We start from the raw sequence: 27,718 nt of genomic DNA, 5'->3' as shown, positions 1-27,718 counted from the left end.
AGTGGCTGATGCTTTGAGTCGTCGGCCTCTGGTCTCTCCACTATGACTACTTTCGTAGTGGGTTAAGAACACATAAAGGAGTTGTACACTGAAGATCATAACTTTGGGAAAATTTGGAGATCTTGTGCAAATGGTCCTCAACACTTGTTTTTTATCCGAGATGGTTATTTATATCGGGGAAAACAACTATGTGTTCCTCAAGGATCGTTGAGAGAAGTCATTCTTTGAGAAGCACATGAGGGTGGACTTGCTGGTCATTTCGGCCAATCAAAGACATTAAAAATTGTCCAAGAGAATTTCTATTGGCCGAAACTTGTTCGCGATGTCAATCGATTGCTCGCACGGTGTGAGGTTTGTCATCGAGCAAAGATGAAAAAGGCAGTAATGCGGGTTTGTATTGTCCTCTCTACCTATTCCAATGGCTACTTGGGAGGATATTAGCATCGACTTCATCTTGGGTCTTCCTAGAACGAAACGAGGTAAAGATTCTATTTTTGTAGTTGTTGATCGCTTTTCAAAAATGGCCCATTTTTGTAGAATTGTTCTTTCAACATGTTGTTAAGTTGCATGGCGTACCCAAAAGCATTGTTTCAGACCGAGGAAAATGAGGAGTCCTAATTAGTTTTATTATGTCTATTTAATTGGTTAATAAATAATGGAAAATGAAACATCATGAAAAAGTGGAGTCATGAGTACTTTATATTGTAAAAGATATGGAGAAAGTGGTAAACTACGTTTTTTATGAATAATCATTTTGGCTTCCAATTGCCTAATTCTCTTGAATTCTTTAGCTTTTATGGTTTTCTCCACAAGTGGTGAGTTCTTAACCTTTATCTTTTTACATTCTTCCGAGTGGTGTCGTTTTTAGCTCGGTTTGGTGTAGAGGGTGGTGGTTATTATTTGTGTATTCTCCAAAAGGATCATACTTATTCCCACAATTCCATCTTTGATTGTGCATCAATTACTGTAACGACCCCAAATTTACAAAAAATTCAATTAACTGAATGTGTCGGAGGTCTTAACTAAACTAATTTATAGGTCTTCATTATTATTATTATAACTTAGTATGTTGGTTTATTAAGATAATTGAATTATATAATTGTGTAGTTATTACAATGTGGATAAAAGAAACAAAAATAAAAGGGAAATGGAATAAAGAAAAAGACAAATTGGATACAAAAAGGAATGAGATTTTGATCTCTCTTTCCTCCACTTACGGAAGTATTCTACACACTCCACATCTTCTACACCTTAAACCCACACACATATCCACCGCCATTTTTACACACACATAAGCTATGAATATATCTCCGGCGACCACTGCAGCTCCGGTAACCTTCACGCAAGCACATCTACCACATTCTTCTCTCCGTTTGAACCTCACTTTTTGCATATTTTCTTAAAGATGTTCAGAATAAGTTAATTATACTTAATTGGAAATATGATCTAAACATATACACTAGAATTGTACATATAATGGAAGGTAATCATGTCTCGGGCGATCACTAACGTTTTGGATTTTGAGGTAATATATTCAACATTATAATTTATTTCTTGAATTAAGTTATATTATTATTATTGAATAATGTAATAATTGGTGATGCCTTATGACGTGTAAATTGTCGTTTGGATATGAGCGAGCGATGATATTGAAAGAAAAGAAAATATATTTCACTAATTGGATATTAAAGCTTGTGGAAACAAACTGATAATGTCTTATGTTAGAAAAGAATGTGAATGTGAATGTGAATGTGAATGTGATTGGAGGAATGAGGCGTGAAATATATGGTGTGTTTGGAGGAGCGATATGTGAATCATGGTGTGATTAGCGATGGTGTGATTGGCGGAGTGATGCATGAATTATGGTGTGATTGGAGGAAAAAAATACAGATTATGGTGTGATTGGAAGGATTATACAGAAAAAATATATGAAAAAACTACACACTGAACATCACAAACTATAACACAAAATATACATATTCAAAAAACACATACCTAGCACATTTATATAATAAATAAACACACTAAAACCAGACACTAAACATCACATACTATAACACAAAATATACATATTCGAAAAATACATACCTAGCACATTTATATATACACGCTATATAAAATATAAACATAAAAATACAAAAATATATACTACACACATTGCACACACTACATAAAACACAAAGAATACATAAAATAGCAATCACATACATACACTATATACACAATATATACATTGCAAACAATACAAACTGTATTCAAAATACACACTATATATTAATACACACTATACACGCACCACACTATACACACCACAACTAAACACTCATTATAAATAAAATACACTCATTCAACACAAAATAATGTACCCATTATATACTTAAAAAACTACCCACACTAAACATCACATACTCTAACACAAAATATACATATTCGAAAAATACATACCTAGCACATTTATATAAAAAATAAATACACTAAAAATCATACACCTGCACACAACATAAAGGGTGCATACATTGCACATTTTACATACACGCTATACAAAATATAAACATACTGTATAAGAGATACACACTACGACATAAAACACAAAGAATACACAAAATAGCAAACACACATACACTATATACACGAAACATGCATTGCAAACAATACAAATTATATAACACAATATATAAATAATACACACCATATACATTGCACATTTATATACACGCTATACAAAATAAAAACCTACTGTATAAGAGATACACAATACACACGCTACATAAAACACAAAGAATACACAAAATAGCAAACACACAAACACTATATACACAATACATACATTGCAAACAATACAAATTATAACACACAATATAAATAATACACACCATACACGCACCACACACCCAATACACACCACACTAAACAATCATTATAAAATAAAATACACACATTCAACACAAAATACACACACTTCATACGGATATTTAACACAAAATACATACACTATACGCAATACGAAAGACACTATACACAAATTATACATTTATAAAAAGCTACAATCTTAGCACACACTATAAACACACTATAACACAACATATGTGCTGGACACACATTATGTACAAAATACACGCACTATACCAAAAAAAATTACAATCACTCTACACACACACAACGCAAAATACTCACACACCGTTGACATACTATTAAAACACAGTCAACATAAAATACACACTCATAGAAAATACACACTGCATACACTAATATAAACCACATAAAACACAAAGAATACATAAAATAGCCAACACACATACATTATATACACAATACATACATTGTTGTATTCAAAAATACAAACTATACATGCATTATATACACAATACATACAAAGAACCCTAAACACACTATACACACCACACACTAAATAGCCAACACACATACATTATATACACAATACATACAAAGAACCCTAAACACACTATACACACCACACACTAAACACTCATTTTAAATAAAATACACTCATTCAACACAAAATAATGTACACATTATACAAAGCATATTAAAAACTACCCACACATACTATAACACAAAATATGCATATTCGAAAAATACATACCTAGCACATTTATATAATAAATAAACACACTAAAAATATACACCTGCACACAACATAAAACACACGGTGCATACAATGCACACTAGGTACATAGACGCTATACAAAATATAAACATATTGTACAAGAGATACACAATACACACGCTATATAAAACACAATGAATACACAAAAAAGCAAACACACATACACTATATACACAATACATACTTTGCAAACAATACAAATTATATAACACACAGCTATATAAATAATACACACCATACACGCACCACACACAAACACTTGTTATAAATAAAATACACACACTTCACACAGATGTTGAACACAAAATACATACACTATACACACACTACGAAAAACACTATACACAAAATATACATTTATAAAAAATACACTATTAGCACATACTATACACAACATGTGCTGTGCATACATATTATATACAAAATACACGCACTATACACAAAAAAAATACAATCACTTTACACACACATGCACAGAACGCAAAATACAATCACTTATTTTTATACCTGCATACCACATTAACCCTAGACATACCACATAAAACACGGTAAACATAAAATAGACACTCATCGAAGATACACACTGCATACAATATAAACCAAATATGCATACTAAATATACATAAGGAAAAAAAAAGTACACATTATACAAAATATACAAACAAAACTACACATCACACACTATATACAAACTATACAATAATTAAACACACTAAAATCACTACACACACCGAGTAAAACACACAAACTGCGATAGTGCATAGATTGAACATTTATATTCATGCCAACAAAATATAAACACAATATATAGGGGATAGACATTATACACACCATACACGCACGACACACACTATACACACTACACACTAAACACTCCTTATAAATAAAATACACACATTCAACACAAAATACACATACTTCACACAAATACTGAATACAAAATACACAATACGAAAGACACTATACACAAAATATACATTTATAAAAAATACACACTTCGCACACACTATATAACCAAAATAACTGTCTACATACATATACCATATACACAATACATACATTGCATACACTACATAAAACACAAAGAATACATAAAATAGATACACTGCCCTGCAAACACACATATACCATATACACAATACATACATTAAATACATTACAAACAAAAAATACACACTTCGCACACTTCTACATAAAATACACACGTTCAAAAAATATATACTACACACATTGCATACACTACATAAAACACAAAGAATACATAAAATAAATACACTGCCCTACAAACACACATATACCGTATATACAATACATGCATTGCATACAATACAAACTGTATTCAAAATACATACTATATATAACACACACTACATGCACCACACACTACATAAAACACAAAGAATACATAAAATAGATACACTGCCATGCAAACACACATATACCATATACACAATACATACATTGCAGACAATACAAACTGTATTCAAAATACATACAATATAACACACAATATATAAATACTATACATGCACCACACACACTATTCACACCACACTAAACACTCATTATATATAAAATGCACACATTTAACACAAAATACACACATTACGAAAGTTGTACACAAAATATACATTTATAAAAAATTCACACTAAACACACACTATAAACACACTATACGCGTCGGACACATGTGTACAAAATACACGCAACATAACAAAAAACTACAATAACTACACACACATATATACACACTACACAAAATACACACACAACACAAACTACATAAAACACATAAACATAAAATACACACATATAGAAAATACACACTGCACACACTATAAACCAATTACACATAAAGAAAAACAGTGTACACATTATACAAAATATACAAACAAAACTACACACACTACACATCACACACTATAAACAAACTATACAATAAATAAACATACTAAAATCACTGCAAACATATAGAACACACATACACCAAAAGTACCACAACCTAAATACACACTATAAACCGTATACACGTACACGTACACAACACACCACACACCACACACCACACAACACACAACTCACAAACAAAATGCGAGCACTGCACACAATACTACACACAAAATACACACTATAAAAAAATGCAACGTTACACAAACTACATATAAATAACACGCAATATACACAATACACACAAACTAAACACTTCCAAAAAAATGCACATTGCACACGTATACACCAAACACATGCACCACAAGAACACACACATTGCACACAATACAAACACTATACGCAAAAACCAGACACTTGTCTACACACATACACAAAACACTCTACACAATATACACAAATACACAGGACACAATAATCACACAATAAGCATAAAATACGGACATTGCGTTACACACACTTCACACAAAATAATCACACTACATATAAAACACATAATACAAACACTATACATAAAATACACACATATTGCACTACACACAAAATATACACAATGCATGAACAATAAACATACTACATGCACTACACTTACTACACTTAAGCTGCACATACTACACACACATACTACAAGTACACACACGATAAACAAAATACACATGGAAAAAGACACACATACACAAAATACATACCCTGTAAACACATGTATACAACACACACTACAAAAACTAAAACAAAATATAAACTTTTCACACACATACAAAATACACATATCACTTTCAGTTTGTGTTAGCAGATTATAGAAAATTATTCTTAATGACATGATTCAGAATAAAATGATTCTTCTTTGCATTCCACAATAATGCAAAAAAATTAAGTAGAGAATTTACCCCGTGGTCATAACTCCTCCGGAAGATTGAACCACACCTAAGATATTGTAATGACAAAGGTTAAAACATATTCCTACAAAAAACATAAAATTATCATAATTCTCAGTATATAACAAAAATCAGATACCATACTTGAGTTTGGAAGAGCAGAAGGATCCCCAATGGAACCTAATCATTTCAGATAACTTCTTTTGTCTTACATTATCCAGCTTTTCTAGACACCTCTCGAATGGTCTCATACCAACCATTTAAATAACAGAGATGACAAAACAGCTAAATTGGAAATTAAAAACAACGAGATGTAGACGGAAAATCTTGAAATAGTTACCTTGTCAATAGCCCGCCAAAGCTGCATCCCGCACATCAGATGTTCCATCCATCATTAAGGGACTGATAATCCATGTAGATCATAATCCATGTAGATCAGTTTAGAGAAATAAACACAAAAGTTGCTAATGACCCAACATAATACTATGAAAAAATTAAACAATTTGAGTAGTGGTTTAACACAAAAAATTGTTGATGCTTTTTGCAACAATGTAAATATATCTAAGAAAAATCTAGAAGTGATTAAAAAGAAATTTTATTCACATTAACGCATCAGTCTAGCTACTCAATTTAAACAATGAGATTCTGAGACATATTATGATTAAGTAATCAATATAAGAGGGCACATCATGTAGATAATTATATACTCCATATACAAAATTTGATAGTTATTTAAAATTCTCCATTGAACGTACCAGTATGTTCGACAAACTTCTGAAAAAATCTCATGGAGCAATTTTTTGGTGGATGCTTGGTGCGGTGATCGTGAATCCGGATGTCCGGTAAAAAAGGGGCTACCCGTAGGTGTGACCAAAGGGGTGCCACCGAAAAATGTGGGCCGGAAGGAAAAGGGCAGCAAAGGGATGGTGGGCCCGTGGCTTTAGGTTTGCCACCCGGTTTAAAAGAGGGATGGATTGATACGATCCCACATCGGTTTCACACAAAAGTGTGGAATAGCATATAATAGGGAGTCAACCCTATGCTATTCCACACAAGATACTTCTAAGCACCAGGAAATGATATGACATTATTCAGAGGTTAAACAAACAGTTCAGAACTGAAATAAAGGTAGATCATGCCTTCAACAATGTCAGTTAGACTCAAGCATCCGGACTTGTGCATTGCCTGAAGAGCTTGGGTAAGGGCCTCCGTTGAAGTAGGTTTCTTCTCCTTCAATTTCTCCTACATAGAGTCAGCAAACATAAGCTCATTTTAAGCATTAATCAAAACTCACAGATGCATTTACAAGAACAGGGAGTGACTGGACACGAATTATATCTTATTATCTATAAGAGCTGTCGGGTGTCAGGTATATTCCAATTCCAGTTAGAAAAGGAAATAATAGCAAAACATAAAGATGACATTTGAACAATTTATACATCAATGGTCAGCAGTACCCTGAAAGAAAAAGTCATATAACTACTCAAACACACATCCATTATCATTTTTATGGGACATTTTTGCAACTGTAATTTAATAATTAATCTAGCAAGAGTACTGGACTAACTAGTAGTACGGGCAATAAGAAGAGACAACTGGCCCAAAAATGGGTTCTAACCCTAGTAAGGTTACCTAATGCTTGAATAGCGTCAACTGCAAAAACAATGTTTACATCTGCATAAGCTGCAAAATTCAAAAACACCAATTACTTGGTCAAGATATTAACACCAACAATATGTTGTGCATAAAGTCTAGAAAAGTCTGGATTGAGTTGTGGGCTTTTGGTTAAGGAAACCATAGCATACCTTCTTTAATGTTCAACAAACTTCTGAAATATCCAGGATCAACATTTTGGTAGATGCAAGTTCGGTTTGGATAGCAAATCATTTTGGAATCATTTCTTCGTACAAGAAAACACATATAAAGCAAAATCTACATACATTCAAAAATGGCAAAACAAATGCCAAAGCTTGCTAAACATTGAAATCTCAAACGTATAAAATGATATGGCAATCCAAATGATATGATATTTCAAATTATCAGTAATTTGGATTGACCTTTCAATGCCAAAGCTTGCTAAACATTGAAATAACAAAGTAAAGTACAACTTCTTCAAAATTATTTTGCAAGAACCTGCTGTTAATTCTCCATCTGGTCCTGCAATTTTGAAAGGATGATATCTTCCAAGAACCTGTTGTTAATTCTCTTATCCACCTCGGGGCTGGTTCGGGTGGAATCGAGGTTGTTTCGGGGTGAACTGCCGGACCCGACAGGGAACGGGTGGCAGTGTCCCTGACCCCGTCGGCGAACAGCAGCAGCGGTGCATGTGTGCGAAGGGGAGATGGCACTAGTAGTCAATTTGGCGGTGAGAGCCGAGAGGAGGGCGACGGGAGATTTAGGGTTCCGATTTGAGGGTTTTGCTGATTTTGGGATCTTTCAATTGGGAGGCAGTAAGGCCGAGAGAGGGAGGAGAGGCGGTGTCCGGTGGTGGTGGTGGTGGTGGTGACAATCGGATTCTCTTTTTTTTAGGGATGAAGTGAGTTGAGAGAGAGAATGAGGATGACCGTTGTGGAGGATGACCGTTGTGGAGGATTCTTTTAAAATTTAAAGTGGGCCTCTTGATGTTTTTCTTTTTGGGCGAAATAAGGTGGGCTAAGTAAATAAGTTCTTCGGCCAATTAATCGTTGAGAATTATTTATTTATTTATCCTAATCTAAACTTCAAGTTTGGTGAAAAGATTTTAATACCGGAGGGAAAATAGAAAGTTGATGTGTCGTCTATCTAAAAATAATTTAAGGCAAAAATAATTAGATAAATAATAATCCAATAAAATGCTAACTTCTTGAACAAGTTTTAAAACACATTTAAATTGTGCATTACCATTAATTTTTTTTATAATTAAATTTTTAAATTTATATATTAATTAGCCTTATATTTGAGTTAAATTGGAATTGTACTAGAGAGTTTAGTTTGCCTTCCATTTATTTAGGTTAAAATTGAGATTTAATCATTTATTACAATACTTTTTCTCCGAATTAATTCACAAGCTTAACGACAACACATATATGTAATGTTTACAATTTTCATCTTATATTTACTCATTTAAAGTTTTCAATTCTTATATTTTTAATTCATCTCTAATTAAAGTTTAATGATTAAACTAAGGAATAAGATGAAATTATATATATTTAAGATTAAACTAACGAATAAGATGAAATTATATATAGTTAAAATTTGGGAAGTGGTCAATTGCTAACTAATTAGCAATCTCAAACTGAGACTAAATCTTAGCCATTAAATTAGAATATCTAGTGGTTGAAATAATGTCACGTAGATTATATTTTTGGTTATGACTTTATTTTATAAGATAATAATGATGAATGAGTAAGGATCTTGAACTACTAGAAAATAATAGTAAGAGCAATGATAACGATTAGTATAAAATAACAAAAAATAAGCAAAAGGAAGGTTGTAACATATAGTGTTTGGCAGAATCTGTATATAAAAAAAGAAAAGAAAAGATGACAAGATAATAAGGGGAAATTATCTTAGAATCTTGTAAATTCTATTCATTGAAAATGTTAATCGACTAGAATGTGTTCTTTGAGCATATCAAGTAGCCAAAAAGAAGATAAGTATTTCTTGTAAAGACTTCAGCAAATACATATGCCTATGACTCGAATACTATAGATAAATGAGAATAAGAATTATTTAGAGCTCTAAAAAGATTAAAAAATCATTTACTAGTCAATATGTTTGTTGGATATGTGAGAATAGTGGATAATAAATTTTGCTGGCAAAATTGTTAGGATGGAGGATTATAACATCCATAATCCAAAACATGCCTCATTTTACATATTAGCATAATTTATCATTATTACTTATTATATTGACATTTGCATGAGAGAGAAATAGCTTGAATGACATTTATATTTCTTCCAAGTCATAATCAGTCCTTTTTAAGTTCATGAATAATTAGTTTAGAGTACCTTAATGGGCTTTTTCAAAAATCTGCTCTACAATATACTCCCTCCGTCCGTCATTAGGAGTCTCATTTCTTGGCGGTACGAGTTTTAAGAAATGTTAAGAAAAGTTGGTAAAAAAAAGTTAGTGGAATATGAGTCTCACTTGTATATATTAGTTTTAAATGAAACGTAAGTGGAATTAGTTAGTGAAAGGTGGGACCTTATTACCATTTATGGTGAAAGTGAACCGGAACTCCTATTCGCGGACTGGATAAAATGGCAAAACAAGACTCCTATTTGTGGACGGAGTATAACTAATTTAGCCATAGGTTATTGCCAATAATCACAAGTATATTCAGGTCATATAACTTATGTAACTTAATACAAAGCCTAACTATGGAATAATTATATACAATAAGGCGGGTTATATATCTCTCAATAAATGTTAATCATATTATAAAATCCACATATTAGCTTGCTTCAAAGAGAATATCGGGGGAGCCAAGTATGTAAAACCAACCGTTGACAGATCAAGATTCGGGTAACAGATAACTTATCTATCTTCAGTGGCATATTCAGCACCAAACATATTCACATTTCATGAGACAGAGAGAGAGAGAGTTAATTGATTGCTAATCAAATGTAATACATTACTAAGGTTAGCAAAGGAGTCAATAATCAGACCTAGCAAATGATACATGAAGTCCAAAGTTGAGTAGAGATGCTATCTTATGTTTCCATTCTCTGAATTCTCAAATAAGAGGAAACTCTAGCACATTTGTTTCTTGTTTCCTCCAACTCCTTCTCTAGTTCTTCTATCTATTTAGGTTCAGGCAATTCATAATATTAGAAATTCTTGGAATTGACAAAACAGTACAAACTAAATTTCTGTCTGGAATAATGCCTGCTGTGAGCTACTTGAAAAAAATATTAACATAAAGTCAGTGTGAATCTTTACCGTTCGAGTCATTTCAGCTTGCTTCTTCCTGTACTCGTCACACCTAGATGGAATGTGTGTTTGGTTAGTGATATTAATATACATACACAAAACATGGCTTCGTTTGTGCGTGTGTGTGAATCCAGATAAACCCTACTTAATATTGAGGGAAGTCTGCAGTTTCTATTCACGCTATAACAACACATGTAAAATAATAAAATATCTAGTTACATTGTATGTATGGTATACCTCCTGGATAGCTGGTCGTTCTCCTCGGCCATGGCCTCGAGTGCTGCAGGATTTAGAGGGTTTTCTGGTTGAGCACACTGCAGACAAAGCCATGAAATAGAGATAAATAAAACAATGTTGTATTCTTTTCTTGAAGGCCTAAAGTTAATTGAGACTCTTCAGGGACGAACTGCATTATATCATTGCTGCGTTCTCATTTTCCATCTCCGTGTTTATACATGCATGCTCTATTCAGAAAAAACTACACAGGTTTGTAAGTTCATATGTATGTAAATATGCACATAGATGCAACATTTTACTACACTTAGTCTTTATCATTAAAATATCAGATTAACCAGAAATTGCAATTCATTAGTCGCCACAAAGAAAATTCATACCCATTCAGCAACACACTTTTTTATACTAAGTATGTAAATATTCTCACCATTTCTTCACCAAAATAAAACACCAGATATGCTAAAAAAAGCTCCCCAGATGTCTTGTTCATTAGTAAAATGTTCTTAACTAGATAATCTTTAAAAGGACCAAATCAAAGAGATCGGTGGACTTACCGCCTCACTCCCAGCAGTTGCCGTTGTGTGATTGAAACTAGTTCTGTAGGTGTTTCCACTAGCTGAACCAGTCAAAAGAATTAAGCAGGAAGTCCAGTTGCATATTACTTAAAAAGGGTAATCTAAACATGCTGATTTTTCAGTTATGCAGTACCATCATTACTCTTCCTCGTGCCGTCTGGTTGGTGTCCTAGAAAGTGACAGTGGCCTTTCCTGAGTGGTTATGGAAAAGATGGATTAACATTTAACAGTTAAGAGATTTTTGTCATAACAAAACACAACAAAACATGATGCAGCAAACCCCATCCAAAAGCACCAAGAAAATTATAATCAATTACCAGAAACAAAGCTGACTTTAAATCACTAATCACTCTTAACAGAATTGTTTAAAAAAATCAATCGTGTTGAGTCCAAAAGCATTTTTACCTGACGCACAAAGAAAATATTTTGTTGTGAATGAAAATGAACAAGATAATGAGGATTTGTCAATATGTAAAATCAAAATCATTGATACAGGCAATCAAATGGAATTTTGTGTTCAAAGTTGAGTGAAGGGTTATGTCTTTACTCCGAATAAGACATGTAAGAACATAGCTATATGATGGGGAGTAGAATCGCGATGCAGAAGCACTTATCCAATTATAATGGTCAAATCTTTTTCATGGTTCTAAGCTGTGAGAGGTATAAGCACAACATGGCTAGCAAGGAAAAGATTTTATTTTATATAAAATATGTCATACAAAAGAATCATCGGATTGAATGACGATGTTTATAGTGCTAGAGAGAGGGAGAGAAGGATCTGCACCTACATATGGGGGGTAGGGGTGGAAGGAAGGAAGATATGAAAGTGGTGAAAGCAACTACCTTAAAACATAAGGAATCAAAACTTGACTTTCAAGTAAGCTATATGTCATGTAGGACATCACAATCACTTATCAAGAAGAGAAATAAGAGTACAGAATGATACCAGTATTCGCTAACCATCTGTTTCAACCTTGCCTCCAGCTTAATGAACAGAGTTGATCTCTCGAAATCCTGCTTATCATGAGCTGGTTCTATGAAGTTTGCCTCAAGAACTCCTGTAACCAAAAGTTAGAAGCATATGATATGCAGAAAAAGAAAAAAGAAGCACAATACCAAAACTTTCCATCCCTAAGCGTACCAACAACACCATGTCCTTTGGAACTGCCATCTGGGGTGACTTTCCAGTAAGGCTGTTATGATGTAGAATTTTCATTAAAAAATTAGCTTGTGTAGCATTCATACCAAAAATATATTTAGTTCACGCTGCTGAAGATCTCTTTACAAGACATACAGAATTACAGAAACATTAAATACAATTTATTGTTCAGAAATATATATGTACTCAAACTAAAGCAGGAAGAACTGGATTTCCTGTCTGGTAAAACAATGTACCCTGATTAGACGGTTTTTGTGGTATATATTGAATCCACAAACTCCAAGTGCCGGAGCTTCTTTAATGAAGCCAATGACAGTCTTCACAGTCACCTACACCATGAATGAATAATAATTTATTGAAGTTTATAAATCTCAAACAGTCAAACAAGAAAATATGTACTCCCTCCGTCCGCGAATAGGAGTCCCGGTTGGCCATTTTCATCCGTCCGCCATTAGAAGTCCCGGTTAGACATTTTATCTTGGGAGTATAAAAAATGACCCCACTTTTCCCTTAATTTAGAAGCTGCAATTAATTTTAATCCACTTTGATTGCAAATAATAATATAAATGGGTCTCACATTCCACTATCACACACTTAAATTATTACACTCAAACTTTTCTTAAAACCCGCACCCAACTCAACTGGGACTCCTATTCGCGGACGGAGGGAGTAAGAAAGAGAAAAAAAAAAGGAATAGTTGAAGAGAAAAAACTACTTTTATCATGGAAGATTTCCTACTTAATTTATGAGATTCGCAAGGAGGGGAGGATCAAAAAGAGGCCAGCCTTGGATGGTGGAATAGAAATTAAAATCCCCCACATAAAAAACTTATTGCCCCTTACCAATCAGTGCAGTAATAAGGTATATCCCAGTTTACATAAATTCTAAGAATGGCTACCATGTGCTTCAACACAGTCAACAAAAGCTGGAAAATGTTTAACAACCTCATCTTTTTACGAGTCTTGCTATAAATTTGTCATGACATTAGCAAGAACACTTTAAATTTTCAAGATCAAATTATATTACAATCACAAAGATGGCATCACACTTCTGTTACCTACTTCACGGTAAAATGATGACATCGTACCTCTTTCAGTCCCTGGACAACTTGTGGATTGTATACAACTGTCATAGCATGTTTCAAGTCATCAGCAATGCTGAACTGCTCAACAGGTTTCCCTCTTAAAATTATTCTGAAGTTTGTAAACTTTTTGAGGTACAATATTGATGCATATGCCTGAGAAGAGGCAGATTATTGTAATTCACATCGACAAGAAAATAAAACTGATCAAACAAATAGCATGCATTTGTGGTTCAATTTCTCGTCCTAAGTTAGAAAGATCTGCAGCTCCATAGTGTGTGTCAAATAACAACAACAAATCCATGGAAACTCTTATAGTTCCTGAGAATATTTGGAGTTGGAAAAAGTTCTCAGCCCAAACAAAAAAATTTACATGTCGTATAGCAGTACAATCAAACAGATTCATCCTAGAAAATAAATGTTCTAGAAAAAAGGAATCTAGTTACAAAGTACATTTATATTGCAATATTACTACATATATCTTACAATTAAAAATAAGGCTAAAAGATAAGGTAAAAATTTAAATTTTAGTTGTTTCACCTCCCTTTACGATTTTCAAGTAAATTTTAAGGTGCTAGGTAAAAGTTTGTTGCAATTACATATACAACGTCCACATCATGCAAAATAAGATATGATCCATGCATCTTGTTCTACCAAGTATAAATGCAAAACCATGGCATTCCAGGCTTTTGCTTGCAGAAATAACAATTCCTTAGACTGGATCGGTGGATCCTTGTGGTTTTCTGTTCTTCTGAAAAGAATAATTGGAAGAAGAAGAGTCAAATACCTACCCTTAGCGAGAAGCGAATGCAGTATGATATATGAGATTGCAGTTCAAGAACTCTCTTGAATGTTTTGGTTGTGTTTCCAGTGCCCCCTTGCTTAGCTTCATCTCTCAATGTTATATCCTGAAAAGTGAGAAGTGAGAACACATAATTATTAGATGAAAATAAAATGCGTCCTCAATGTATCAATGAAAATGAACATGACCACATTCAAACAACTGCACATAAAAGAAGGGGAGTGGAGGAAGGCTGCAGAAAAGTAATTCATAGATTCACAGAAATCATCACACAAGAAATCTACTATAATTAGATCCTGAGGCCAATCTACATAATATTGACATGCTTCATCACAATGTTCTATTCATTGGGATCTCTAAGAGATAAAATCCAAGTCAAACTCTTAGCTATATTGGTATTTAGGAAAAAACACGTCCTAGACTCTGCTCATATCATCAGTAAAGTGAAACTTACTGACTACAGTACCTCTTGATCATCATCAAAATTCAATTCATAAATGCCTTCATCATTCATCCAAAGGTTGTATATTATAACCTTTGTCCCATGTGAACCCAAATTCCCAAACTGGTAAGAAAGAAGGTTGAGAAATTACATTAGTACATAGCAGGCAAGAAGATTTGAATACATCCACCAGAAGCAAAACTAAAATTAATTCAATACTCCTAACTAGTAAGAAAAACTTTGATATGCAGGTCACACATACATAAGTTATGTACTATAAGATGGGAACTGGAAGTTTGTATCATAAAGTGGAGTAGTGCCTACACATGAATCTTGAGTAAGAAAACTGGAACAACTATATCACAAGAAATCTAGTAACTAACAGCAGTTGAACTTGCAGGATATAATTAGTGTCAGCAGGTAATTTCATCCTCTACCTATTTCTGCAAAAGGCTTCAGAGTGATAATTGAACCGAAAATGGTCAGACACAAAAACCGGGTACTTTTCCACAAAATATAAACTAGATAAATAGATGATGATGCCCTTTAGATTCTACATTCTTCTCATGCTACATAGACCTATGGGTGTCCACGGCCTGGCAGGTACAACTATCATCTGAATCTGTGAAATCCAACCTTAGCCAGCAATCAAAAAAGGTTCTTAATTAATTATCTCTAGTGTAGACTCTGAAAACAGATGTATAGAAATGATGCATACTATGTGGATAGAAATGGACACGCAGACCATAATCTTTAGTTACAATATATTTGGTTTAGGTAGGCATGAGTTCATAAGTTATCCAACCAAAGATTTAGAAAGTGCATGATTCCATCAATTGAACCTGTTGCATAAGATCATCCTTTGAAGCAAATGGAGACCATTCGAGGATGGTTTTCAAGTTACTGGACCAATCATCCATAGAGCTATAGATTATAGGTTTAGCCCAGTTGTCGGAAATATCAAAGTCAATCTGCAAATCATCCAATGTACATGAATGATGAAAGATATTCAGAGAATTTGGAAATGCTATTGACCTTTGCTACGATGTACATATCATCGCTAAAGGAACAGCACTGAGAATTGAAAGTTTACCATTGGAACAATCACATCATCTTGTCCTGTTCTCCGCAAAAATGTATAGGATAAAAGACCAATACTTTGAGTTGCTCGACTGAAGGATAAAACAGCAAGCTCGAGTCAAAAACAGATTAGTTATATAGCAGAAAGGTTGGAAGGGGCGCAATAGGCCACAGACTGTTGAAGGAAGGCGCGCAATAGAGAGTTACTGCAGAAAATTGATCCCTCTTATAAGAGCACATGGAGTCTATGGTGAGAGTGGAAGAAGATTAACTCCATAGTGGGCCAAACTCGATTATTATTTACTTTTTATGCTCTAAACATCAATTCAGACATTATAGAAACTAGAAAGATGAATAGCAGGTCTGCACTAAATGAACGATCTCCATAGAGGTATAAGAGCATAATAGATGCATGAGAAATCATCTAGTGTCAGATTTACAGTTTCTAGCCTTAACAGCAGCTAAAGCAAAAACCAAGATCAGTAGGGAGAAAAACTAATACCCGGATCGATTTGAACGACTAAAAACAATCACATCGGCTCCTAAGCGCATGGTACTTGTTTTGAATCCATTACCGTCTGACACAACCAAAGCATAGTTAGGAAAAATATAATTCACAGATATTCATCCTGGGGATGGGGCAATTAAATTGTATTTTTTTAGGAAAAGCTTTGCTCAGACCATTCTTCCCCTCATTGGAAGAAACACAAAAGACAACTCCCAGACTTGAAGGTAACTCCTATACTCGTGTGTGTGTGTGTGTGAGAGAGAGAGAGAGAGGGAGGGAGGGAGCGAGGGAGATAAGTTACCAAAGAAAATTTGATCCTTCATGTTCTTTGAAGGGGGCAAAGACGAAAAATGAAGGTATTGGCACAAAATTGAAATATGCAACTAACTCTAAAATAGTTAGAACCCTAACATCATCCACTATGACATGATACAGGCAAGGCACCAAATTAGTTCGAATCCTAACATCATCCACTATGACATGATCCAGACAAAGGCACCAGGAAACAAATGGAAAAAACTGGTGGGAGATTTAGTCACTTACATTGCCCAATAGTTGTATTAGATGTCTTTGATGAGTAACCCAAGCTCATGCACTTCCGCATTCCTTCTGGATCCATTCCACCCCCATCATCTGCAGATAGAGGGTTTTCACCCCAAGATCTATTAGCATTAGGATAACATACAGCAAATTTTTAAGAGGTGATGAGATTCGAAACTAACTGAACCTTGGAAGAGTAAGGCGGGACTATTGTCCTTTGAATTATAAATCTGGTCTACATTCACAAAAGTTGCACCATTTTCTATCTGGCTCAAAATACATTATGAGGATCGCAAGTCAGAAATCTGAACATCAAAATAAAGTAATCGGGTACCACAACAAAATCCTAGCAATCTTAGTCGCTAAAGCATATTTGTCTCAAGGTACACACAGTTTGACAACAATCAATTGAAGTCGAGACAATTAAATGATTGTGTGCACTTCTTCAACTTAGCAAAGCTCCAGAAGCTCGAACAAAGACCATGATACACTACTTTGATAATAGAAAAAAACAGACCACATAACACAGAATCACTATAGCAAGAGGGCGAAACTATTCAACGGATTTCTCAAGCCTCCTCGACTACACGGTAAAAACTATTGATGATATTTGAACAGAAACTGTAAGAATGATTACCTCATCCACGGCATTGTCCAATAGCTCAGCAATAGCTGCAAATAAGATGTGCAGGTTAGAAGGTTGCAGGCTTGCAGCAAAAACAAAAGCATCATCTCTTCATTCCCGTTTCACTTTCCATTTCTCGTAATAAGCCGATGCAGTGATACATGAAGTAACAAACAACAATGTGCATTGATAATCAACACTACATTTTGATTTGGCATAGTAAAATCTACTGATGATTTTTCACTTTATAGATGACATTAGGTCTAAGCAAGTATTCAATTAAACCACAACGCAAGCATTACCTCCGAATGCCCATTTATGAGAGGTGGCGTTAGAGTGTAGAAACTTGGGATGAACACGCGCATGCTCCAGATCACCTGCAATTACACGCCCAAGCCCAAACATATGCTTCAGAACACAAAAACAGAGTATTACTATCAAAATTGAAACACACCTTGCAATAGAGAGGATTTGGTGGTGCCAATTTCATAAGCTCCGGCTCTCCAGAAACTTCGATCTTCAATTGACTGATTATTCACCACCGACGCCAGCTGAGCTGCGCCCTTACTAGGTGGCTTCGCTTGCAATTTATCGCTATATGCAGGTTTGCGGTTCGCTGTAGTAGCTGCCACTCCGTCATCATCGCTACTGTCGAGGTCGACGACTTCGACTGACGCCGGAATTTGCTTTGGTGGCATATTTTTTCCCGGCGATTGAAAATATGATTTTGAGAACAAAATCCTCTTCTTTTATTGCTCTTTTTTTTGGTAATGCCTTTTATGGTTCGTTTTTCATTATTGCATGATGATATCATTAATTTATACTAATAATATAACGTGTAGTACACATGAGCTCATAGTATATCGCCATGTGATCGGGTTGGTGGCGGACTCGTAGAAACGGCAGTTCTCTTGCAGTTGTTTCATCAACTGCACATTCAGGTTCCTGTTCAAGACCACATGGGCCCCATGGTCCACAGACTGAGCTCCAGAAGAAGCGCCTGCGCGGCGCGATCCAGACGCGGGCGCCGAGTAGCGGGAGGAACCTGCAGACATTCGGGCGCCGAGCGGATACTGGCCTTGCCCGGAGGGCGTGAGCGCCTAGTGTGTGTATCAGAGGGCTCCTCCGTTTGGGCGTCGTTGAGGTCGATTGATTGTCCGCCGCTGCTGCTGCTGTAGTTCCCGGCTCTGTTGCGTCTATTGCGCTTCGCCCCTTGACCTTCAGTCTCCTCTGCACAGATGGACTTGAATTTCGTGCAGTTCTCGAGAACGAGAAACTCCTCCCAGTGGGTGAACTTAGGCTTCCATAGCGCGTTGTATTGGGACACAGACAGAACCTTCACGTCGGCTTCGTTGCGGCCACTCACAGCGTTGAGAAGGTTGTTGCCGTAGATGCCCGCGAACTTCCTGGTGGGTGTCAGAATCCTCCCAAACTTTTTCCGGATCTGTTCCGCGTCACGCGGTTTGGCGCCTCTCGGCTTGAACTCATTGTAGGTCAACAAAACGCGCTTCCAAAAGCTCATCTCGGTCTGATCGGTGCCAACACAGGGGTTTGATGTGACGGCATCCCATGCCCTCGCCACAGCAATCGACTCGTCTTTGGTGTAGTGCCCGCCCCGACTTGTTACCGCCGACTCGCTACCGCCGCTGCCGCTGCCATCCCCGTCGCCGCCGCCTCTCCCACCACCGCCGTCACCGGAACATCTCGTCGGCGGGGTCTCCGGTAGGCCCGGACTCATCAGCCCCATCATCTGCTCCAATGTGAACCTATCGAAATCAGACAAAGGAGTCTGGGTGCGCTGGAAAGAGTGAGAAGGGGTATCCGGACGCGGATGGTTGGGCGAGTCCATAGTGGGTCGATAATCTCCGAATGCCGAACGATCCAAATTCCTCTGATGAGATGACTGACCCCGATATTGGGTTTGTTGCCACGGCGGGGATGTCGGTGACCACGACTGGAATGGAGGGGGACTGGGACTCGATCCCCGGGGGGTGGGACTCGATACCCACAGCTGAGATGGCTGGGAAGAAGGATAGTATCCGTATCCCGATTCTTCCGTGCCGGGTGAATCTTCGTCTCTCCCGTGCATTTGGTATAAAATTCTGTAGAGTGAAATTGGAGGTGGAGTGAAAATGGGTGTGGAGTGAAAAACAAATTGATGGGGTATTTAAATCAGCCAAAAAAATAATTACAAATTCGAAATTAAAAAATAAAAATAAAAAATAAAAGAAAAACGGCGACCGCCGCGGCGGTTTCGCCGCGCAATAGATAGGCGCGGCGGCCACCGCGCTTCTCTCTCCTCCGGCTCGTCCACGCCGCATTCGGGGCGAATGCCCTTCCGCCCCAACAAATTCGCCGCCTCCAGGGCGGACGCGTCCTCCGCAGTAGCCCGCCGCGGCTAAGCCTCAATCGGGGCGGCCGGCGCGCCGCCCCTATAGTGGATGCTCTAATATAGTTATTGGAATGGGTCATCTTCCATTGCTTATAGCATCATAATCCAAAATTAAGACTAAATCTACACTCTTAGATTTTAAAATGAGTAGATGAGATTGAACCTTACGAATTTCAATAAATAGTAGACAAAATATCAACAAAAGGTTAATGTCGTCATTATGTTATCATATGATAATTTTTGTGAGGGTTTTTTTATATCAACATAGTGTATTACAAATATCAACAATATGACATAAAAATATCAACACTAGTACAATAAATATCAACATGTATTTATTGAGATTTTTACATTATTTTATTGAGATTTTATATATATTATATATTGAAATTTTTTTATGTATTTGTTGATAAAAATCTGGTTATCAACATTTACGAAAACTAAAATAAAAAATATCAAATTTCATCATCCTAACGTCGTCAGAACATATGCGAATGAAATCTCGTTGGAATCCTTATAATATTATCTTTAATTTGATATATTTTTTGCAAAAAAATAATTTAAATCGAGAGAGTTATGTAAATTTAAAGTTTTAAGATGATTTTATGGTGATCCATTAACACACACTACAAAAAACTGTCGGTTTACCAGCGAAAATTAGTAGCAGATATAATATGTTGCTATTAGTAGCGGATTGGCGGCGAAATATCCGTTAGTAACTACAAAGCGAATTTAGTAGCAAATTTATGATGGGTTTTGATTCCTCAATCACGGATCATAATTAGCAGCGTATATAGCAACAGATTGATAGTCACTGGTAAGTAGCAACGAACAAATGTCACTAGTAATAAATTACCGACAATATTGCAGCGGATTGATATTAACTAGTAAGTAGCAACAAACAAATGTTGTTGGTAATAAATTACCAACGGAATTACAACAGACTAATTTGCACTGCTAAGTAGCAACAAACAAATGTCGTTGGTAATAAATTACCAGCAATATTGCAACGTATTGATATTCACTAGTAAGTAGCAACAAACAAATGTTGTTGGTAATAAATTACCAACAGAATTACAACGAACTAATTTGCACTGCTAAGTAGCAACGAACAAATCTTGTTGGTAATAAATTACCAACAATATTGCAGCGTATTGATATTCACTAGTAAGTAGCAACTGACAAATGTCGTTGGTAATAAATTACCAACAGAATTACAACGATCTAATATTTTCACTAGTAAGTAGCAACAAATAAATCTCACTGGTAATAAATTACAAACAATATTGCAGCGGATTGATATTCACTTGTAAGTAGCACCAGATAAATGTCGTTGGTAATAAATTACCAACAATATTACAACGGATTGATATCCTTGGTAAGTAGCAACAAACAAGTGTTGTTGGTAATTCTATTACCAACAAATTAGCAACGGTGAATGGTATGCAACTAATTGACAACAACAAATTCTACTGGTAATAATTATTTTATCAAAAAGTTGCAAAATACTAGACTTATATTATTATTATTAGTATTATTATTATGTGCATTAATTTTAATATAAATTACAAAATATTAATAATAAGGAATCATTTTGAATCACAATCACTAGTCAGTATACAAGTGATTAATTTCACTTTTATGTTTCGTCTCACCATCAATGATTGATTTTCATACTCTTGTGGGATGGGTGGAGTATTTCGTAAAATAAAAATATATTATTCTCTTTTATCTTTACTTCTCCTACTTTTATTCTCTCTCATTTAATTCAATACTATAATTTTCTAAAATCAATCACTTATAATAGCCACAAGACATTGCTACTGTCGCTAATAAAATTTATATTATGGAACCTGCACTATTATTTAATTATGAGTTCTTTTTTTCTCTTTGTTTCTTATTATTGAAGCTTCTTGAATAAAACTAGTAAGATAATTTTGTACATGTATTATCTTAATTCATAGTGACCAATCTTTTACAAATATTTGTGTAAATTTTAAATCTAATTTTTTTTATTTATACTATAATTTCTTTTTATAATTGTAAACATCTTAATCCAGATTAATTATCTACATTAATGTAAATTAAAATAATGGTTGTTCGGTTGTCAAGCTTATATTTCGGTATTAAAAATATATATTGTGTTTGGTTCATAAAATTAAATCTCATAACTTAATCTTGGATGAATAGTGATGTGATAATTAGTCATAGTCACCACCCTCCAACTAAAATAATCTAATAACTTAATCCTAGATGATTGTTATGATAACCAAATGATACCATTGTTATATAATAGCATATAATGCTATATTTAAATCATTGAATAAATAACAATCCTTCAAACTAAAGTCATCAAATTAATAAAAATGAAATATAACATAATGATAATAAACTAAAATCTTTAATTAATAAACCATTGTTAATTGTTAAGAGGAGAAGTGATTTATTGTAATTTACTTATAAAAGTAATTTTGTAGAATTATTTAGTAATATTTATTTCCTTTTATTCATTTTAGTTTTATTCTAATTTCTTTTTATTTTCAGAATTCCAGCGGTTGCTCTATTCCCCTGTAATGCGAATAAGCTTTCCACGCATCACTATCCGCGAAGCGAGGACAAATTTGCTGGTGGAAATAAAAGAGTATTCAAAAAATATTGTTTGCATTAAAATTAAAAAAGATAAATATAAAAATAATATAAAATAATTTTGAAGCTAGTGAAAAACATATTTTGCAGAAGAAAATATTTTCTATTAACTGATAAAAATAGAGAAGAAAATTTGAAAAAATGGCAAAGTTTTACATCCCTAAACAAAAAAAATTAAGTGTCTAAATTTATAAAATTACATCCTATCATGGTGAGGCAAAGAAGGAAACGGATGTCTTGAGCCCAAAGACTCCTAATTAATTTTTATTTCCAGAGCCAGAAATCTTGTTCATTCTCACGCTTCTATAGCGAATCTGCAGAATAATTCCCTATAATAGAATCAATCAATTTAAATCAATCACCAATTACTTCCCTAAATCACGCTCCAAAACACGGTTTTGTACACTTATTTGTTCCGCCTCTCTCACACACACAACATTCTTTTCGCTTTTCACAATCACAAAAGAAGTAGCGAGAATCAAGATAGAGACCAGAGAAGAGGAGACACAACTTTCAACTCTTTCTCCTCAATTTTCAAGTTCCGCCAAAGGTAATCACCATCACACCTTTTTTTCCCCTTCCTTTTCACAACGATTGAAGGGCTCCCCACTCCTCAGGATTTTCGAGAAGAACAAGCCTTCTCCCTTTCGATCCTAAGTTCAATAAACGAGAGAAGATAACGATCAAGAAGAAGATTACACTTTTTGAAAGTTAACATATGGACACTTTTTGTAGTGACATGTTAACAGAGTGATTAAAATGATTAATTTGGTCAAAATCAGACAGTTTATATTTGACGGTCCCGTCATTTTTAGACTAATTGTGATCCTAGTTGAAATGTTTGAGACGCAAAAATTCAAAACATAATGTTTCAAATCTAAATTATAAAAAAATGCTCATGGCTGCCGATAACATTCCACAACATTCCACCTTTGAAGGTTCGCTCTCTATTCCATCTCGCCTTCTGTTCATGATTTTGTAGCCATTCATAACACTCATTCCATATGAAAGTGTGGAATGACATAATATGTTTTGTGTAACACCTTCAAAATAGAATTAGACAGAATACATGATTATTAGAATAAAAGAATAAGTATAGAACAATTTTGATAAATTTGACAAGAATTTAATATACATTTGTTTCAACATAAATGAAATTGTTGGGAAAAAAAAAAAGAATTGTATCAAGCATAAAATTGGTCAAACTCTTTTATATATATATATATATATATATATATATATATATATATATATATATATATATATATATATAAGAAGAAGAAAAATAAGGGGAACATAAAAGAGATTTTTTTTGAGTTCCCTAAACTCTAGAAGTGCCGAGAATTATGAAGAGTTAGCATAGAGATATTTTATCTAAAACAAATATGTAATGCGTAGAATAATCTAGATATAAATTTTACACGTGTATTATTGATTTGGTGTCATTTGACTCAACTAGTGTTACCACCTGTGTTACGCACGTGACAAAAGAATTTTAAACAATAAAAATATATTAATTTAAAATAAAGAATATAAAGTAAATAAGTATAAAAATATATTTATAGATAAGAAGTAATTAAAATAAGTATTTGTAATATTATAAATAATTAAAAATATTATAAACAACAACAAAAATCTATTTGTACTTCTCTCAACCCACTCTCAATGAAACATTTCATATTTTAGCAAATGATTGTATACTATTTTAATACTTTGATATGAGTGTAGTAGTATAAAATAAAAGAAATAACAAAAGAGGAGATACGTGGATGAAATAGAATAAGACATTGAAATAAAGAAAAATGTAATACTACTATTTACAAAAGAAAAAAAAAAGCAAACTATTTGAACGAATAAATAGTTCATCAGTTTCGATTAACAAAACATAAGTATTCATAATACAAATAAAAATATAAGAAAACCAACAACAAACCAGTAGTTCATAAGTTTTGAAATTGCGACATAAATTGTTTATAACTAAAAACATATTTTTTAGAATTTAGTAGACATGATAAAATAATAAAAAAAATCACAATCAATAAATTTATTTTCATCAAAATTAAATTCAATAGCATATACTATATAATAATGTTTTGAACATTATAAAAAAGAAATAGAACTCAAAGACATACACAAAATTACCTTATCTAGTAGTAGAATAAATCAAAATCAACTCAATTATAACTATGTTTACTTCTAGTAATTTAAATATAAATATATTTATAAATTATATATCTAGATATAAATATTTATTTATAAGTCATTTCAACATATTTAATTAAACTAATATATTATGTACTCCCTCCATTCCCAAAGAATATGCACTTTGAGTTCGACACGAATTTTAGTGCAAAATTGGTAAAGTAAGAGATGTATAGAGAGAAAAAGTAATTAAAGTATTGTTAGTGGGGAATGGGTCCCACCTCATTTGAGAGAAAAGAGTTTCCAAAACTGGAAAGTGCATATTTTTATGAGACGGACTAAAAAGGAAATAGTAATATTCTTGTGGGACAGAGGGAGTATAAAATTGTACTTATTATACACAACAACAATTAATATTATGCAATATTGTTCTTTGTTTGATAATGAACTTTCTAATTTTAGAAAAAAAAATTCTCTCTAATCATGTGAGATTTATTATCCATTAACAATACTTTAAAAACCTTTTCTTTCTATATATATCTCCTACTTCACCAGTTATGCATTAAATTGTAAAATAAAATATTAAAATTATTTTTATAAAGGTAAAATAGACATAAATACCATAGTTAAAAATATGATGAAGCTTATTATTTTTATTTAGTAGTATCGTTATAATATAACCACTTTAAATCTGTAGCTTTTTAAGAAACTAACGTATCAAATGGAGATATAATTCACAATATAATTGGAAACTTTCTAATAAATCACAATTAACACAAATAATTATGCATCTCCATAAAAAAATGCAATCCTATACATTGTTCTTAAAAAACTTAACAAAGAGAAGGTGTAAAAAGTTATGTACAGTTCATTTATCAATTTACGCATTTTTATTTTTCTCAAAACCGTAGCATGTGAAAAATGATACTAACGCAAAGGTTATGTATAGGATTTCACTTTAGCAGTTAATATCATCTCCATTCATAAACACTACATTTAAACCAAAAGAATTCGTATTCACCAAATAAATATATTTTTCAATTGTTCCTACATATTTATATGTGTTATATATTAACCCAACAACACGTTTCACTTAAAATAACTATAAAATTTTATGCATCTTATTTGTTTTGAATAATGTGACAATTTACACTACTCTTTATATTATACGAATCCATACAAACTTGGTAAGTTTATATTCATTTTAGATATTTATAATATCATCTAATTTCGTAAGTTATTCTATAAACTTGGTATTATTATTTAATTAATTGGAGACTAATTAAAATATTTTAAATTGAGTATTAATTAAAATATTAAAATATACTTTAGTAAATATTTTAATCAAGTAAATATAAGATGAAACTTAAAAAATTAAATATTTGCATTGTTGTTTAGCATGTGAATTACTTCAAAGAAGAAGCATTGCAATAATGAATAAAATTTTAATATTAATCCAAATAAAAAAGAAAATTAAACTCTTAGCACAACTCCAATTTAAACCTAAATAAATAGAAAGAAAATTAATATATAAATATAATTGCTTAATCAAAAAAATTTATTTAATAAAAACATATTATATAAAATTTAATAAATAGTAGTAGTGAATAAACCAAACTTTTAAGACATAATATAATAGTCATAGCACCCAATTTAAAACTCTTCTCAATTAAAACTTTTTCAAATTATAGAACCCAATAGACTAAGAGCATCTCTGGTAGCGCCCTTCCCACTAGAACTTCCCAAAAAAACTTTCTGCCACGTCATCACTAGGACTTCCCATTCCACTGCCACATCACTAGGACTTCCCTTGCACTAGGACATCCACTAGGACTTCCCGCAATAAAATTAAAATTCACAATTATTCAATTTATGGAATTAAAATGTCGACACGAAATATGGGGAAAATTCGAATACTTTATTAAAAAGATTTACATAATACTTAAAAAAAATTACATAATTTAAAAAAAAAATTACATAATACTTAAAAATTACATAATCATAAAAAGTCGAGAAATACGACCCTAGGCTCTCACTCCTCCTCGTTCTTGTCCTCGTCCTCGTCGCCCGTGCCGCTGCCGCCTCCGACGTCCCCGCCCCCAATCTCGACGCCATAATCATCAATGGG

At 33.6% G+C, this 27,718-nt stretch overlaps 1 protein-coding gene and 1 long non-coding RNA gene across 4 annotated transcripts; both read right to left on the bottom strand.

Annotated features, from left to right (window-relative positions):
* Positions 1 to 1,073: 1,073 nt before the first annotated feature.
* On the bottom strand, positions 1,074 to 8,335 carry LOC125214211. 3 transcript variants are annotated; one of them, XR_007175081.1, is made up of 7 exons: positions 8,256 to 8,335; positions 8,083 to 8,133; positions 7,206 to 7,692; positions 6,791 to 6,852; positions 6,595 to 6,696; positions 6,463 to 6,499; positions 1,074 to 1,398 (listed from the first exon to the last, which is right to left on the bottom strand). It is a non-coding gene; the product is annotated as an uncharacterized LOC125214211 (long non-coding RNA). The 3 variants fall into 3 exon arrangements; XR_007175079.1 differs by having other exon boundaries at positions 6,595 to 6,852; XR_007175080.1 differs by lacking the exon at positions 8,256 to 8,335 and having other exon boundaries at positions 6,595 to 6,852; positions 8,083 to 8,216.
* Positions 8,336 to 11,016: 2,681 nt separating this feature from the next.
* Positions 11,017 to 19,175, bottom strand: LOC125214210 (protein MICRORCHIDIA 2-like). Its single transcript, XM_048115132.1, has 19 exons — positions 18,865 to 19,175; positions 18,713 to 18,787; positions 18,423 to 18,457; positions 17,973 to 18,051; positions 17,789 to 17,878; positions 17,240 to 17,315; positions 16,751 to 16,829; positions 16,500 to 16,628; positions 15,682 to 15,780; positions 15,205 to 15,321; positions 14,420 to 14,569; positions 13,569 to 13,661; positions 13,315 to 13,366; positions 13,120 to 13,231; positions 12,307 to 12,365; positions 12,153 to 12,214; positions 11,602 to 11,678; positions 11,374 to 11,416; positions 11,017 to 11,234 (listed from the first exon to the last, which is right to left on the bottom strand). Exons 1-19 carry the CDS (start codon positions 19,106 to 19,108, stop codon positions 11,145 to 11,147), a joined length of 1,761 nt encoding a protein of 586 aa, XP_047971089.1. The 5' UTR covers positions 19,109 to 19,175; the 3' UTR covers positions 11,017 to 11,144.
* Positions 19,176 to 27,718: the final 8,543 nt, after the last annotated feature.

This window comes from Salvia hispanica, chromosome 3 (assembly GCF_023119035.1).
Source record: "Salvia hispanica cultivar TCC Black 2014 chromosome 3, UniMelb_Shisp_WGS_1.0, whole genome shotgun sequence".
NCBI lineage: Eukaryota > Viridiplantae > Streptophyta > Magnoliopsida > Lamiales > Lamiaceae > Salvia > Salvia hispanica.
Note: the sequence above shows the minus strand (reverse complement) of the source record. Positions and strands in the feature narration are given on the sequence as shown.

Excerpts from the sequence above, each read along its gene's own strand:
- LOC125214210 (XM_048115132.1), bottom strand. The coding sequence starts at position 19,108 with ATGCCACCAAAGCAAATTCCGGCGTCAGTCGAAGTCGTCGACCTCGAC. Across the intron at positions 18,458-18,712 it reads TCATAAATGGGCATTCGGAG|CTATTGCTGAGCTATTGGAC; the intron begins GTAATGCTTGCG and ends TCTTATTTGCAG. Across the intron at positions 14,570-15,204 it reads GCATTCGCTTCTCGCTAAGG|GCATATGCATCAATATTGTA; the intron begins GTAGGTATTTGA and ends GCCTCTTCTCAG.